This window comes from Rana temporaria (assembly GCF_905171775.1).
Source record: "Rana temporaria chromosome 3 unlocalized genomic scaffold, aRanTem1.1 chr3y, whole genome shotgun sequence".
Classification (NCBI taxonomy): domain Eukaryota; kingdom Metazoa; phylum Chordata; class Amphibia; order Anura; family Ranidae; genus Rana; species Rana temporaria.
In genome coordinates, this window is record NW_024404430.1 from 80,131 (window position 1) to 98,234 (window position 18,104).

General features: G+C 49.3%; 1 protein-coding gene across 1 annotated transcript; it reads right to left on the minus strand.

Annotated features, from left to right (window-relative positions):
• Nucleotides 1-11,831: 11,831 nt before the first annotated feature.
• On the minus strand, nt 11,832-18,104 carry LOC120921711 (zona pellucida sperm-binding protein 3-like). Its single transcript, XM_040334251.1, has 8 exons — nt 17,621-18,104; nt 15,737-15,849; nt 13,509-13,612; nt 13,256-13,433; nt 13,058-13,178; nt 12,890-12,981; nt 12,541-12,680; nt 11,832-12,081 (listed from the first exon to the last, which is right to left on the minus strand). The coding sequence occupies exons 1-8, from the start codon at nt 18,086-18,088 to the stop codon at nt 11,852-11,854; spliced, it is 1,446 nt and encodes a 481-aa protein (XP_040190185.1). The 5' UTR covers nt 18,089-18,104; the 3' UTR covers nt 11,832-11,851.

Consider the following 18,104-nt stretch of genomic DNA (forward strand, 5'->3'; position numbering starts at 1 on the left):
CACAACACAAGGAATGAGGGAGAGAGAGCTTTCCTTTATACCCCTCCCACCAACCACTGATACCCCCAGCTGGGGCCAATCATCACCACACCCAATGGCTGGGACTATACATGATGGATGGGAGATGAACCAATAATGGAGGTCACCTCACCCCCCTGGAGATCCAGCGGAGAAGATGACTAGATTCATCCTCATACTGGAATCAGATGGGAGAGACGGGTCCACATGGAGTGTGCTACACAAGCTGCATGGAGGAGAGGAACCTCACAAGGATGTATAATGATTGGATCACATACAACTGATACTACACCATACTACTAATGTCACTCACACCAACAGGAGAGACTTATTGTAGGGCTCAGTAGCACAGGGATGGTGGGAACCCCTCATAATGGGCACAGCGGGTGTACAGACCCGGGAACTCAGCACAGGGGTGGTGGGAACCCCTCATAATGGGCACAGCGGGTGTACAGACCCGGGAACTCAGCACAGGGATGGTGGGAACCCCTCATAATGGGGCACAGCGGGTGTACAGACCCGGGAACTCAGCACAGGGATGGTGGGAACTCCTCATAATGGGCACAGCGGGTGTACAGACCCGGGAACTCAGCACAGGGATGGTGGGAACCCCTCATAATGGGCACAGCGGGTGTACAGACCCGGGAACTCACCACAGGGATGGTGGGAACTCCTCATAATGGGCACAGCAGGTGTACAGACCCAGGAACTCAGCACAGGGATGGTGGAAACTCCTTATAATGGGCACAGCGGGTGTAGAGACCCAGGAACTCAGCACAGAGATGGTGGGAACCCCTCATAATGGGCACAGGGATGGTGGAAACCCCTCATAATGGGCACAGGGATGGTGGGAACCTCTCATAATGGGCACAGCGGGTGTACAGACCCAGGCACTCACCACAGAGATGGTGGGAACCCCTCATAATGGGCACAGCGGGTGTACAGACCCGGGAACTCAGCACAGGGATGGTGGGAACTCCTCATAATGGGCACAGCGGGTGTACAGACCCGGGAACTCAGCACAGGGATGGTGGGAACCCCTCATAATGGGCACAGCGGGTGTACAGACCCGGGAACTCAGCACAAGGGTGGTGGGAACCCCTCATAATGGGCACAGCGGGTGTACAGACCCGGGAACTCAGCACAGGGATGGTGGGAACCCCTCATAATGGGCACAGCGGGTGTACAGACCCAGTAACTCAGCACAGGGATGGTGGGAACCCCTCATAATGGGCACAGCGGGTGTACAGACCTGGGAACTCAGCACAGGGATGGTGGGAACCCCTCATAATGGGCACAGCGGGTGTACAGACCTGGGAACTCAGCAGAGGTGCCTTGTGGTAACAATAAAGTCAGCACAACACATGCCAATGCACATTATGTTTAATGCAATGTCATTTATTTAGAATGGCGCCCAGAAGCCATAAGGCACAGGCCTTTCTTACATGTCATATAGTACATCTCCCCCGACATTAGAGGGGTGGCTGCATTCATTTTATTTTTCAGGTGTTTTTCCTTTATTCTCACCTGGTGATCCCGCCAGTAATACACATCCTGTCCTAGGGTGACAACACTCACTGACTGTATCATATGTTTACAGGAACCACGTTTTCACATGGGGACAGGACTACAGAACACCTCCTACTTTCCTCCTCTTTATAACATGGGGGCGGTGTTCTGTAGTCCTCAGAGATAGCTGGAAACCATGTAATAGAGAAGAGGAGGGGGCTGAGAAAGTTGGGTGCACTGAAAGGAAAGGAATTGAGAAGGATGAATGCACTGAAGTGGAGGGGCTTAAGAAGGATAGGTGCACTAAAGGGGAGGAGCCTAAGAAGGACAGGTGCGCTGAAGGGGAGGAGCCTAAGGATAGGTGCGCTGAAAGGGAGGAGCCTAAGGATAGGCGCACTGAAGGGCATAGGATCGTGTAGGATGAGTGCACTGAATGAGAAGGACCTGAGAGGGATTGGTGCACTTTCAGAGGAGGAGACTGAGGCCGGGTACTCACGACCAAACATGTATGGTGAAAGCGGTCCGTCGGACCGTTTTCACCATACATGTCTGCCAGAGGGCTTCTGTACGATGGTTGTACACACCATCGTACAGAAGTCCGCGCGTAAACAATACGCGGGGCGTGTCCGCGGTGTCGCCGCGTCGATGACGCGGTGTCGCCGCGACAATGACGCGGCGACGTGGGCGGCCCGCCTTTAAAATGCTTCCACGCATGCGTCGAAGTCATTCGACGCATGCGAGGGACGGCGGGCGCCTGGACATGTACGGTAGGTCTGTACTGACGACCGTACATGTCCGAGCGGGCAGAATTCCAGCGGACTGTTTTAAAACAAGTCCAGGAATATTTGTCTGCTGGGAAAAGGCCCGGCGGGCAAATGTTTGCTGGAATTCGGCCCGCTCGCGCCCACACACGACCAAACATGTCTGCTGAAACTGGCCTGCGGGCCAGTTTCAGCAGACATGTTTGCTCGTGAGTATGGGGCCTCAGAAGGATACAGGGCCTTGAAAAAGTATTCATACCCCCCTGAAATTTTCCACTTTTTTTCATGTTACAACTAAAAACGTAAATGTATTTTATTGGTATTTTATGTGAGGGACCAACACAAAGTGTCACATAATTGTGAAGTGGAAGGAAAATGATACAAATAAAGAAGTGAAAAGTGTGGGGGGAGGGGGCATTTGTATGGCGCCCCCTGGAGTCAATACTTTGTAGAACCCCCTTTCTCTAGAAGTCTTTTGGGGGGGGGGGGTCTCTACCAGCTTTGCACATCTAGAGAGGGACATTTCTCCTCATTCTTCTAGGGTAAAATATCGCAAGTTCACAGCGCCGACTCTTGCCCCCCTCCATCACAGCGCCGACTCTTGCCCCCTCATCACAGCGCCGACTCTTGCCCCCCCCCTCATCACAGCGCCGACTCTTGCCCCCCCCCTCATCACAGCGCCGACTCTTGCCCCCCCCCCCTCATCACAGCGCCGACTCTTGCCCCCCCCTCATCACAGCACACATTGAAATCCATACATCCGTCACCCTGAATGTCGATTAGGGGCCAAGCACATCGTCTTCTCTCCACAATTTGCACCCCCCACCTTTCTTACTGTACTCCATCCCTCCTCTCCTCTATTTGTACCCTCTCAGCTCCCTCCTGTGGCCAATATAGGCATTTACCAGTTCAGAACTGCAGGAAGCAGCTACAACCAGTGTCTCTCCACTCCTAGCCCAGCCCCCGACTACAATAGTTTGGCTTATTGCTTGCACACCATCGTACGGTTTTGTTTCCTTTCGCTGTCCTTCCCTTTTATCTGTAGGTTGACTTTCTCCGCCTTCTACAATAGATCTTGTGAAGAAACAGATCAAATGTGGAGCAAGTTATTTGCAGGATGTAGGAAGCCAAAGTGAGGACACAATGGGCAGTAATAGTCATGATCATTAATATTGTGTAGTACGTCTGCAGCTAGGGTGACCACATGTCCCGGATTGCCCAGGACAGTCCCGCATTTTGCAGGTCTGTCCCGGGCACTAGGGATGAGCCGAACATACCCGGGTTCGGTTCGCATCAGAACGTTCGAACAGACCGCGGGTTCGCGCGAACATTTAGAACCCCATTGAAGTCTATGGGACTCGAACGTTCGAATTCAAAAACGATCATTTTAAAGCCCAATATTCAATTTAATGTTGGTAAACGTCTTTCAGAACCCGGGTCTTGCCCCAGGGAACATGTATCAATCGAAAAAAATATTTTAAAAACGGACGTTTTTGCGGAGCAGCGATTTTAATGATGTTTAAAGTGAAAAAAAAAAAATGAAAAATTCCTTCAAATATCACACCTGCTGTGTGTCTCTAGTAGTGGCACGTGTTTAGAAATGTCCCTGCACAACATTAAATTATTATAAGAACAAAGTAATTTAATACTGGTTGCGCACGTGCTGTGTGGGAACAATATCTCGATTATTTTAGGGGTGGTGGGGGGGTGGCATTATCTTTTTGGGAAAGCAAAATTGTAGAAAAAAGGGCACCCCTCAAACATACTGTAATTGTAGCGCAACAAAGAGCCACGTGCAAAGTATTGCATCAAAAATTGTTATTAGACACCCCTGTTACACAGGGGCACAAAAATGTGTCCGTAGGCGCAACATAACACTGCAACCCCTCCCAATATCTGTAATTGGAGCGCAACAAGGAGCCACGTGCAAAGTATTGCATCAAAAATTGTTATTAGGCGCCCCTGTTACACAGGGGCACAAAAATTGTGCCTTAGGCCACGTGCAAAGTATTGCATCAAAAATTGTTATTAGGCGCCCCTGTTAAACAGGGGCATAAAAATGTGTCCGTAGGCGCAACATAACACTGCAACCCCTCCCAATATCTGTAATTGGAGCGCAACAAGGAGCCACGTGCAAAGTATTGCATCAAAAATTGTTATTAGGCGCCCCTGTTACACAGGGGCATAAAAATGTGTCCGTAGGCGCAACATAACACTGCAACCCCTCCCAATATCTGTAATTGGAGCGCAACAAGGAGCCACGTGCAAAGTATTGCATCAAAAATTGTTATTAGACGCCCCTGTTACACAGGGGCACACAAATTGTGCCTTAGGCCTTAGGCCACATGCAAAGTATTGCATCAAAAATTGTTATTAGACGCCCCTGTTACACAGGGGCAGAAAAATTAGGCCTTAGGCCTTAGGCCACGTGCAAAGTATTGCATCCAAAATTGTTATTAGGCGCAACATAACACTGCAACCCCTCCCAATATCTGTAATTGGAGCGCAACAAGGAGCCACGTGCAAAGTATTGCATCAAAAATTGTTATTAGACACCCCTGTTACACAGGGGCAGAAAAATTAGGCCTTAGGCCTTAGGCCACGTGCAAAGTATTGCATCCAAAATTGTTATTAGGCGCAACATAACACTGCAACCCCTCCCAATATCTGTAATTGGAGCGCAACAAGGAGCCACGTGCAAAGTATTGCATCAAAAATTGTTATTAGACGCCCCTGTTACACAGGGGCACAAAAATTGTGCCTTAGGCCACATGCAAAGTATTGCATCAAAAATTGTTATTAGACACCCCTGTTACACAGGGGCACAAAAATTAGGCCTTAGGCCACGTGCAAAGTATTGCATCAAAAATTGTTATTAGGCGCCCCTGTTAAACAGGGGCAGAAAAATTAGGCCTTAGGCACTGGTGGCGGAGCACAGAAAAACAACATTTCTTACTAGCTAACAGCATGAAAAGTGAGGAGGAGAAGGATATTCCATCAGCAGCACAACAGGACAGTCACTCAGCATCAGCAGTCTCAAAGGGATCTGACATTTCAACACAAAATTCTTATTCAGTAACATCAGCATCAGGTGCTTGGTAGCCGGTGTTGATCCAAGCCTGATTCATTTTGATGAAGGTCAGTCGATCAACAGAGTCGGTGGAGAGGCGTACCCTGTGATCGGTCACAAAGCCTCCAGCAGCACTGAATGTGCGTTCTGAAAGAACACTGGATGCAGGGCAAGCCAGTAGCTCAATTGCGTACTGTGCAAGCTCTGGCCAGTGATCCATCCTCAAGACCCAGTAAGCCAGAGGATTTTTCGTGGGGAAGGTGTCCAAGTCGGATCTTGCCGCTAGGTATTCCCGGACCATGTAAACCAGACGCTGGCGATGGTTGCTGGAACCGGTCAGACCTTGGGGCTGCGGACTAAAAAATTGTCTGAACGCATCGGTCAGACGGCCACCTTCTCCACCGCTCCTTCTCTGACTCACCGAAGCCTCAGCAAGACGTTGTCCAGGGCCAGGTTTTGGTAATCCCCCCGGTTCTGGGAACGCATTGCACAGACCCTTCTGCAAGGCCTCCCGCAGAAGTTTCATCTTCTGCTCCCTCTGCGATGGCAACATAAGATCCGTTACCTTACTCTTGTAACGTGGATCAAGGAGAGTTGCCAGCCAGTAATGATCCCTCTCCTTGATAGCACGTACACGAGGATCCTTACGCAGGCTTTGCAGGATCAGGGAGGCCATGCAGCGTAGGTTTGCAGAGGCATTCGGGGCACAGTCCTCTGGGTCACTGAGGACGACAGGATCCTCAGCCACCTCATCCCAGCCACGTAAAAGTCCACGTGTTCCTTGGGACTGTAAATGATCCCTTGAAGACTGCTGCTGTTGATGCTGAGTGCTAGGCTCCACCTCCATGCTGCTGATACAATCCTCCTCCTCCTCCTCTTCCTCATCCTCCTCCTCCTCTTCCTGTGTTCCAGGTGGGCAAGCAGGAACAGTGTCTGGATAAAGGGGGCCTTGAGAGGTAAGGAAGTCCTCCTCTTCCTCCCTCTGTTCTGCCTCAAGGGCCCTGTCCATTATTCCACATAGGGTGTGCTCCAACATGTGAATAAGCGGGACAGTGTCACTGATGCATGCACTGTCACTGCTCACCATCCTCGTGGCCTCCTCAAATGGTGACAGGACAGTGCATGCATCCCTGATCAAGGCCCACTGGCGTGGTGAAAAAAAACCCAAGCTCCCCTGAGCCAGTTCTGCTGCCATATTGGCACAGGCACTCATTGATGGTCCTCTGCTGCGTGTGCAGCCGCTGCAGCATGGCCAACGTAGAGTTCCATCTGGTGGGCATGTCACAGATTAGGCGGTTCTTGGGCAGGTTGTATTCCCTCTGGAGGTCTGTCAGCCGAGCAGTGGCATTATATGACCTCCGGAAATGCACACAGACTTTCCTGGCCTGCCTCAGGACATCCTGTAAACCAGGGTACCTGCCCAAGAACCGCTGCACCACCAAATTGAGAACATGCGCAAAACAGGGCACATGGGTGAGTTTTCCACGTCGCAGGGCAGAGAGGAGGTTGGTGCCATTATCGCTGACCACCATTCCAGGCTTCAGCTGGCGTGGCGTCAACCACCTCTGAGCCTGCCCCTGCAGAGCTGAAAGAACCTCTTCCCCAGTGTGGCTCCTGTCTCCCAAGCACACCAGCTCTAGGACCGCATGGCATCTCTTGGCCTGCATTCCTGCGTAGCCCGTCGTACGCCTACGGAGCACGGCTGGTTCTGAGCCAACATCACCACAGGAAGAGGCCACAGAGGAAGAAGAAGAGGAGGGGGTGGAGGAGAGAGGTGTGTCACAAGCAGTTGTAGTGTTTTGGAGGCGTGGTGGTGGAACAACCTCCAAAACTACTGTACCTTGACCTGCGTCCTTCCCAGCTGCCAGCAGAGTCACCCAATGGGCCGTAAAAGACAGGTAACGTCCCTGTCCATGCCTGCTGGACCATGAGTCAGCGGTAAGATGCACCTTACCACTGACCGCCCTGTCCAGCGAGGTATGGACATTGCCTTCCACATGCCGGTAGAGAGCCGTAATCGCCTTCCGTGAAAAAAAGTGGCGTTTGGGTACTTGCCACTGAGGTACTGCACATTCCACAAACTCACGGAAGGGGGCAGAATCTACCAACTGAAAAGGTAGCAGTTGAAGTGCTAGCAATTTTGCTAAGCTAGCATTCAACCGCTGGGCATGTGGATGGCTGGGAGCGTACTTCTTTCGGCGCTGCAGCAGCTGGGGCAGGGAAATTTGTCTGGTAATATCAGTAGATTGGCCGGATGTACTACCACTACTACGTTGTGACACACCTATTTCTACACCTTCGGTGCAGGCTGCAGAGAGGACTAGGCGTCTAGTGGGGTTTGAGGTCACAGAAGGGCAAGGGGAGGACCGCTTTGGTCTTTGGTGTGGGTCTTTATGGTATGCCTGCCAACGAGCTGCATGGCAGGTCGACATATGTCTGGACAAGCATGTGGTGCCCAAGCGGGTGATGTTTTGGCCACGCGAGATACGCTTGAGACATATGTTGCAAACAGCAAAGGTAGGATCTGATGAACAGGTTTCAAAAAAGGCCCACACCAAAGAACTTTTGCTGTACCGTTGAGACACAGCAGCGCCACGTAATGCAGTTGGTGTACTGCCCTTAAGCTGACCCCTGGAGGGCTTCCTGCCTCTTTGAAGATGTGCCTGTGCCTCGTCCTCTTCCTCCTCCTCCTCTCTCCTACCAGGCACCCAGGTAGAGTCAATGACCTCATCATCCCCTCCCTCCTCATCATCACTGGCGACAACCTGGCAGTATGCTCCAGCTGGGGGAACATCACTCCCAGATTGTTGTCCCTCTCGGCCACCCCCTCTCCCTGGGCTCACATCAATGCCTTCCTCTATCTGTGTTCCGTCATCGGAGTCTTCAAAACGCTGCGCATCTTCAGCTAGCATGTACCCAACACTGTGTTGAACACAGTTCGGGGGACTCCTCAGGAGGACACGGTGGGACTAGGGAAGGATTGTGTGATCCCATTGTGCAGAGGGTAGAGGACGCCTTGGCAGCTGCTTTGCCAGACAAACTATAATCAGTCTGTGTGAGAGAGGATGAGGAGGATGAGGACGGCTTGGTCATCCACTCAACTAATTTCTCAGCATGTTGAGGCTCAACACGGCCAGCTCCCGAAAAGGACGAGCGGCCACGTGCTGAAGAGGATGCACCACATCCACCACCAGCGTTACCCTCTAGATGCAGAGCCTGCTTGCCCTCGTGACTCTCTTTGTCCTTCCAGCCATAGTTATGCGTTCAGGTGTTATGTAACAAAATAGTCGCTGTCACACCAACTGCGTTCAGATGGTATTAAACAGCAACCACACAGTAAGAGCGACTTGGTTCAAGTGTTATGTAACAAAATAGTCGCTGTCACACCAACTGCTTTCAGATGGTATTAAACAGCAACCACACAGTAAGAGCGACTTGGCTCAAGTGTAAAGTAACAAAATAGTCGCTGTCACACCAACTGCTTTCAGATGGTATTAAACAGCAACCACACAGTAAGAGCGACTTGGCTCAAGTGTTATGTAACAAAATAGTCGCTGTCACACCAACTGCGTTCAGATGGTATTAAACAGCAACCACACAGTAAGAGCGACTTGGTTCAAGTGTAAAGTAACAAAATAGTGGCTGTCACACCAACTGCTTTCAGATGGTATTAAACAGCAACCACACAGTAAGAGCGACTTGGCTCAAGTGTAAAGTAACAAAATAGTCGCTGTCACACCAACTGCGTTCAGATGGTATTAAACAGCAACCACACAGTAAGAGCGACTTGGCTCAAGTGTAAAGTAACAAAATAGTCGCTGTCACACCAACTGCGTTCAGATGGTATTAAACAGCAACCACACAGTAAGAGCGACTTGGCTCAAGTGTAAAGTAACAAAATAGTCGCTGTCACACCAACTGCGTTCAGATGGTATTAAACAGCAACCACACAGTAAGAGCGACTTGGCTCAAGTGTAAAGTAACAAAATAGCCGCAGTGACACCAACTGCCTTTAGTTGCTATTAAACAGCACGCACGCAGTAATAGCGACTGCGGTCAAATGCGATTTAACAGCACGCACGCAGTGACACCAACTGCCTTTAGTTGCTATTAAACAGCACGCACGCAGTAATAGCGACTGCGTTTCTGTGCAATTCAATAGCCCAGTTGCATTAACAGCGACTGCGCTTCTGTGCAAATAAATTGCACACGTGCAGTAACAGGTAATGCGTCTGTGTGTGCAATTAACTAGCACACGTTAAATAACACAGAATAATTATATTTAAAGTAAATCCCTAATGCAGGCAATACAACACGTTAGAGCGCTGCATGTAGAACAATCTCCTGCCTGATAGATAAACTAGCTGAGCTGTACAGTTTATAAATATATTGACAACGCCTAAGGATGTGAATATATTCTCTACAAACTGTACTTTTAACTATACTGACTACACTTCCTACTCTATCTATCTATCTATCTATCTATCTATCTATCTATCTATCTATCTAGTTAAGACACTGTGTCTCTATCTCTCTATCTCTCTCTGTCTGACTGACTGATCTTCTCTAGAACCGCCAACACACTACACTAGGCAGCCGTGCAGGCTGCCTTTTATAGTGGGGGGCGTGTACTAATCCCCCTGAGCCATAATTGGCCAAAGCCACCCTGGCTTTGGCCAATTATGGCTCTTCGTTTTTTGAGCGCTGTGTTTGGGCAAGCATGCGGGACATACAGCATGCTTGGCCAATCATCAGCGCTCAACGCCCCAGTGAATTATGGGACGTTTTGTGTCATTCGAATTTGGCGCGAACGACCCGTTTTGTTCGATTTTCGAACGATCGAACGACCGATGTTCGATTCGAACATACGTTCGTATCGAACGCGGAGCTCATCCCTACCGGGCACATTCATTCCAGGACAATATGTGACGGGCTGGGGTATCACATGAAAGACAAAACAGGCACCCCATAGTCTGCATTTATTTTTATTTTTGCTATCCTGCTATTCTATCAACAACCAGTAGATGGCAGCCGAACAGAGTCTATACAAGGCCACAGGCACCATGTGACTAAGTGAGACTCAGTCAAGTCATAAAAGGTGAATGGTCACATCTTCCTGTTCGTATATTCTTGCAGGTATGTAACTTTAAATCATTCTCATTCTTACTAAATAGTACTAGAAAGATTCCTAAACATCTGGAGCAGATGCAGGAGAAAGTTTTAGTAGATTTTGTGCAATGGTTTTGCTGCGATTGGACTTTCAGAGCGACATGTGTTGGAAGCAGTGAAAATGGCGCCAAAACCGTAATACTGTACTGGTCGGAGCAACTGTTTATTGCAAGCACTGGACTGTTAAATATGGGTATATTTCAACCCGATTTATGCAAAGTTACATATATTAGAAGCCACATGTTAAAATTATATTAGATGGTTAAGAGTCTTACTGAAAAGGTTATACACTGCTCGTACATTTATGCAAGGTGCACCATCTAGTGGTCAAAAGAAGGAATTGCTTCAGGAAGATGTATATATTTAGCAATGCAACTCTCACTATGGCACAGCTAAAGTGTACCATAGAGATGAAAATAAGTGTCTATAACACGGAATAAAAAGGAAAATGTGTATTAAAATATAATGTATTCATTGTTGCAGCTATGTTGGAGTGTTTCAGTCCAATCTGTACTGTTATGTTGGCAATTATAAACATGTAACTATAAAAAAAACTGTATGTACTGTTATAAAAGTGAAACTCAGTCAAGTCATAAAAAGGTGAATGGTCACACACAGGGGCAGACTGACCATTGAGTCACTCGGGCACTGCCAGAGGGCCCCATGCCACTAGGGGGCCCCATCAGGGTTGCCAGGCTCAGTAAAACCAGGGACAGTATGTAAAAATCTGTTTTTTTTAGATCTGTCCCTGATATGTCCGAAACTGACATGCTTTTAATGTGAATATCCCAAGATTTTAGCTGCCCTGCCTCCTGGCGTGGTGGCCATCTGTAAGCCCGGGGGCCCCATGAGTTGTCAGTCCGCCCCTGGTCACACATCTTCCTGTTCGTGTATTCTTGCAGTACCCGCCAAGATGATCACATCATTACGTCTACAATCATCGGTTCCCTTAATCTATATACAGTGTCCCAAAATGAAACTGACACAGCGCACCCCCCCCCCCCCCCCCCCCCCCCCCGATATCCCAAAAAGAAGGCCACCACATCACTGCTTTACTCCTTAACAGTACTTGTCCTGGCCGGGAAAGCCTGGAGGAGCACAATCCCTGCCCCTAGCTCCTTGTGATTGGAGAAATCATAAATCCCGCCTCTTGTGTCCAATCACTGCTGTGATTCGTTACAGAAGCACAAGCTGATTTTTGGGAAGGGGGGGGGGGGTGTCCCTGAATGGTAGTTTGGAAGTGTGGTCACCCCATCTACAGCCCTTGTGACCCCTTACACCACAATTAAGCAAAAGACAGACCAGATGATTAAATGACAATTTTTTATTTTTCTACAGACAGTACATATTGCGGCTTTTTTAGAGACTTAACAATGAACACTGTACACACAGCGACTACAAGAAGACTGACACACCCGACAGCCACCAACCACCAGAGCTCTGCGGGGGCGGGCTCTTCCTTCATCACTGCAGCTGCAATGTCGCTTTGTTTTGGCCCAATCACAATCAGAGGTCCCAAGGTGGTCACCGACTGTCCCTCTTCCATGATAGGTTCTGCGGGAGAAACATTGGAGGGTCAGGAGGCAAATACATATCTCTATACAATGAAACCAAAAGGCTTTCAGGTGAAAACTCAAATCCTACTCAAGTGTACAGAGGTGTGTCCACTGTAGACCCTCATGAAGCAACTTGTCATGTCAACCAATTTGACAGAGTGGAGGAGAGGATGGTTTGAACCCTCAAGATTTGCATTGCTATGCAGGAGATCCACATCTCTACGGGGATAGAAGCAGCAATATGAAGGCCATCCAGGTTCTAGCCTTCCCCCTTCATTTCCACCCGTGTCCCTCATAACCCTGGTGGGTGCAAGAATCAGGGCCAGGTGGAACCCCAACAAGTCAGCCCCCATCTGTTGTAATGCAACAAAAGGCAATCCATTTTCAGGACATTCCCATCAATAGGAGCAGATGTGGCCACAGCTTTGTATGCAGCAGCTGCATGGTTAAGACTCACCATCCAAGGCTTCCCTCTTCCCAAAGGCTCTTGGTCTTCCAAATCGGCTCCTTCCTCCTGTAAGACCTGTGGGGTTGCTGCAGGTTCCTGGTGTCCCACAACACTGGCAGATACTGCTGGGGCCCTCAACTGCAGACCAGCTGGAGACAAAATAAAAACATAAAGTATGTATGACAACCTGAGGTCTGTACCATTACATATTTACACCATTGTTTTAGGAATCCACCATGTTTTCCATTAAGTTTGTCCCAGTCACTTGTTACTAGATCCATGCAGAAGTGATTACAGACAAATGCTATGGGAAGAGCAGCAACCCACAGACACCCAACAGCCATTTTAATAGTCTCACCCGTTTGTGGCTTTACTATAGGAACAGGCCTTGTTGGTGGGATCTGGGACCTGGGTGGCAGCAGCAGCTCTCAGGTAACAGGTCAAGTAGATCTGGAATAGAAGGTTTTAGTAGGTTAAACATTCCTAGAAGGCACCAATCTGTGCAACCAATTCTAACAGTCCTCACCAGAGAGACATCATTTCCTAGGAACCGGAAGGCATCCACCGTGAACTGTAGAGTGTTAGTCTGGACCCTTGGAGCGATGAAGGCCGAGGAGGCGTCAGCTTGTGTTCCATCCACCAGACACCTGCATAAGATGGTCACTTACAATTTGGGTCAAATGGCAACCCAACCACCTCCCCCACCAACCGCTGAAAACCATACCCATTGTCTGTAATGAGGTCATAACTTGGAGAAGAGGTGGCATCAGGAGATATGGTGGCCACACAGCGGTCCACATACAGGATCATATCCATTTGGTTGTGAGTATCCACAGAGGCCTCTATGTAGAGAATATCCCCCAACTGATAGATGGGAGAACTTCTGGGACCACTCCAGTCCTCTGTATAAAGGAGAAAGGGGATTAGTAAAGGCCCAACAATAAACCCCCCCCCCCCCCCCCCCCGATCTTCCTCACCAGTCATCAGGACCAAAGAGAAGGACAACCTTTCTTCTGAAGACACAGTGGTGCTGAATGGAACCCACGTTGGCTTAATGGCCTGGCTGCTCACATTACCGTGCCTACAGAGAACAGGATCAAGGTCAGGAATGAGTCAACGGAAGTCATTTAATGTCACAAATTCATATTACTCTTTTCCTGCCCATCACTGACTTGGAGTACAGAGTCATATCCTGGTTACAATTACACCATCCAGCAAGTTACTGAAGGACGGCTGTCTGGTGTTTGTCAAACGAGAATGGAATCAACCAAACAAAGCCAGATAGTAAATCCATTAATAGGACGGGACCCCTGGAACTTCAAGTGACCAGGAGCAGCTCCTATATACTTGTCCCCAGATTCTCTTTATAATCTTGTGTAGTGCTCATCCCCAAAAGGAGCCACTGGTTGATTTTGGGATCGGCCTACCAAGTTACCCTGGCGGTGTCTAGGGGTGTAGTTGTGAGAACAGCAATAGTGAGTGGAGGTCCAGACAGCCAATAAAAGGTTTTCAATGCTTTATTGTCCAGACCAAACACGGCCAACATCAACATGAATTGGGAAGGTCAAGGTTGATGAATGAAAGAAGAGAACATTGCGGCATCAGGCCTGGATATTAAATGGAGCAATCAATACTGCTCTGTATAGTACCAATTGTAGTAACTCTTCGCCACTCTACTTGGAGTGGGTAAAGTGCCCCCGGACAGACCCCTATAATAGGCCTGGCAGCCAAAGCATCACTCTGAACTAGCTGGGAGGAACAGGTCTGTCTCACAGACCCGGCTCTAGGGCCTCTGCCACAGGCCAATTTCAATAAAGGACTTGGGTGAATAAAGAGAGCAAATCCTCCCAGTTGACTTTTCCTATATAGGCCCCCCGGATGACAGCAAGCATACCTGTCAGAGGTCTGGACGCCCAATCCCAGACTGGGATGCTCTCAACAGGTCATGGAACCCAGCGAAACACTGGGGTCCCTTTTCTCCTCAGGATGAGGTTTGATGCAGTTTGCAGCTTTGGCCAGGCAGGCCACGCTGGCGGGGTCCATGGATGCGCGTACCCTAAAGGTGGATACCACACCTGGAACGAGGACCCTTCAAAGATTTCTCAACACATGACCCCTGTCACAGATATACTCTCCCCCAGCATGCCCTGCGAGGGAAAACTTGCTCTGCCAGAACCCCACTGGCGCCAAATGCCGGCAAGGGGTGGTATTGCACCCCTTGACCACAGACTGACCCAGTGGACATTCCTGGAATGACAGAAGTCCCAAATTTAGACAAACCACGAATGGGAGCAAAATAACTCTCCCACTAACTTTAGCGTAGTGCCCATGCTAAAAGCAAGGGGGCGCTACACTTGTTAGGCCAATATAATTGTGACCACCACAACACTGGCATTAAAGAAAAAAGGGGAACATTATAAAGATTCTAGAGACCCTAAGGGAGCCCCCACCATCCTTGATCATGAGGTTCTCTAAAATTAAGAAACTTGAAGTACTCCCACCATTGTCATTGCAGATCCTCCCATTATCACCCTTAGCAAGAGGAAATTCATCATTACTGCAGTAGGGGGATTAGGTTGCCGGAACAGACATGAAGGCCACAGATGTTAAGGGCAGTTCAAGTAGCCAAAACCAAACACTTAGTTGTTCTTAGAAGAATAGTACAAGTTTGAGTGTGGGTAAAATTTCCAGGCTTGGCTGGTCCAGGAAGTGCAAACAAGGGATGTGCTGGAGGACTGATAATCTGCAAGCGAGGAAGTGCAGGAGGGGAGGACATGGTCTATATACCGTTGTATATAGATGGTCCTCTATTGACTCAATCTGGGCAACTCAAATTCCCTATCCAAGTTAAATTCCCCTCTATAAAAGGTACAAAGAAAAAGTGCAAGGACTGCTTTCATGTCACTGGGTGCTTGAAAAGTGTGCCTGGCTGGGCAGGGTGACAGATGGACTACTACACTCAGCAGCACCTACAGTGGTAGGCCTACAGCAAAATGGGCAGCCAACATACTCCCAACCAGGAAAGGAGATGCATGGAAATCTCTTGGCAAGGACAGATGGCAGAAAAAAAGACAGTTAGGGGGTTTAACCTTCCCCCACTCTGGCCAAACATATGGACCAGATGCTGAACACCAGCGGGGACCTGCATGGCGCCTTAGTGTAAGCTGATCCAGTAGTGTAAGCTGATCCAGTAGTGTTGACTCACCGGTAGTAGAAACACATTATGGGGACCACAGCTGGGTTGGTTCTGATGATTGGAATGGAGGAGGTTGGGCTGTAGGTCAGGTTGGTGGTGTAGATTAGCCACTCTTGAGTCATCTGTAGAGAAGAGGAGAATGATAGACTTACAAACATGGAAAGCTGACATTGTTTAGTCCATTTTCTGAGACCGGGCCCCAAGCCCACCATTGTCTGGCCCCCGATGTTGGAAGGCCAGGCCCAAAAGCCATCATTTACTTAACAAAATTCCCAACTCACCAACCAGAATATCCTGTCTAACAGTCCTTTAGTTTGCACACATTTTCTATATGGTGGGTGTCCAGTGCATTTGAGGGGGTCCCCGCAGGCTCACCTGCCCTCTATCCATTATCATGCATGCGCTTCCACTGCGGAGGCTCTAAAACATTTATAGAGTTAGGACTGCAGATAATACTGGGGTGCTATAAAAGTGGCTCAGCAGATTTTCCATGCATTTACAGACGTGTGCAAACTAGACCCGTGTTTTTAACACAAATTACAAGACAATTCGGGTCGGTTGCAGGCTGGCGAGTTGAGAAACACTGGTCTGGAGAGTCCTTTCCCACTCTAGGTCAGTGATGGGGAACCTCGGCAACCCTGATGTTTTGGAACTACATTTCCCATGATGCTCATGCACTCTGCAGGGTAGTTGAGAATCATGGGAAATGTCGTTTCAAAACATCTGGGGTGCCAAGGTTCACCATCACTGCTCTATGTGGTTCTTGATCTGTATCCTGCTTTTTAGATCTCTACCCATCAAACAGTATGGTTGAACAGGGGCATTTCACAGTCACAGATCTGGGCAACAAAGCAAACTACAGGGGGCGCCAACACAGTGCTGCAACATGGCATGTTTAGGGTGACCACATTTCAAAACTATAATTCAGGGACACCCTCCCTTCCCAAAAATCAGCTTGTTCTGTAACGAATCACAGCACAGTGATTGGACAAGAGGCGGGATTTATCACAAGCAGGGGGCGGGGATTGTGCTCCTCCAGGCATTCCCGGCCAGGACAAGTACTGTTAGTGAGTAAAGCAGTGATGTGGCGGCCTTTTTTGGGAGCATCAGATTGGCCCGGGGGGTGGCTGTGTCAGTTTCATTCTGGGACACTGTATTGTCCTGGAATAAAGGTGCCCGGGACAGACCTGCAAAATGCGGGACTGTCCCAGGACATGTGGTCACCCTAGGTGTCTTGTGACTCTGAGCAGCAATCCCAGATATGCCAACTAAAGCAAATGAAAAGGGACCCCCATATGATCTGTGTTTAAAGTGTAACTGAAAGGAAAATTTTAATAAAAAAGTGGCAAGGGTTAGAACCCCGTTAGGTTTTATTTGTCTGTATTCTATGGGGACACCTGCTCTGGTAACAGCTGGGGATTTCCTCACTTACTGTTGTGGCTACGAGGCGGGAAGTGAAGGGAAATCCCCCAATGGGTCAAAAATGGCAAGATACCCAACAGGGGTTCCAACTCTCCCGTACCCCATTCAAAAGCCTTATGTCTTCACTTCTACCTTCATCTTCCCAAAGTGGAGATTTAAAGTCGCTGTACACCCCCTCCCCCCCACTCACAAAGGGGGGGGGGGGAATATGCACCAAGCCTCGAAGGGACGGTAGACGTCTTCCTCCGCCAAGCAGAGATCTGAATTCTACTCTGGCTGGTGGGGAAGTGAGTGTTGGGCCATCTCAATGGGACATCAGCTACAGGGTCATTAGGAACTCGGTGGTTCCAGGTGAGGCCACAAAAGCAGCAGAGAAGGTTCTACACACAACAGACTACTGAAGGATGAGGACTATGGGGGAGGGGGGCATTGACTAGAATACATGGACACAGGGGAATATGTGAAGATTACCTGCACGGTGTTGCCGCAGTCCTGGAGGTTGATCTGGAAGGTAACAGTGGTGTCTGTACTCTGGGGGTCGGGTTCGCAGCCACGGGGCCCCAGGCTCAGGTCAGAAGGTTGGACCAGCTTCCCAATCCCATAGAAATCCCTCTGGACGGTGACCACCATGTTGTCCTCTCCACACTGGAGGCTGATAGGGGAGCTTCCAGGCTGTGGCAGATCTCGTGGAACCCCAACAACACGTCCAGCAAGTGAACCCCTAGAGGCCCCAACCCCCACAACAGGGCGATTAGCATTCCAGTCTCTGGAGCCCCATCTAGAAGAGCCCTGGCCAGGTAGAACCCGCTGGTTGCCCCTCCACCTATCTGACTGGCGGCCATGTCTCACCAAGACTCCATCACAGCCAAACCCTGACCAATAGGCCACAGCCAGGAGCAGCACCCAACCACCTTTCACCAGAAAACCCATTCTCCCCATAAGAGACACAACACAA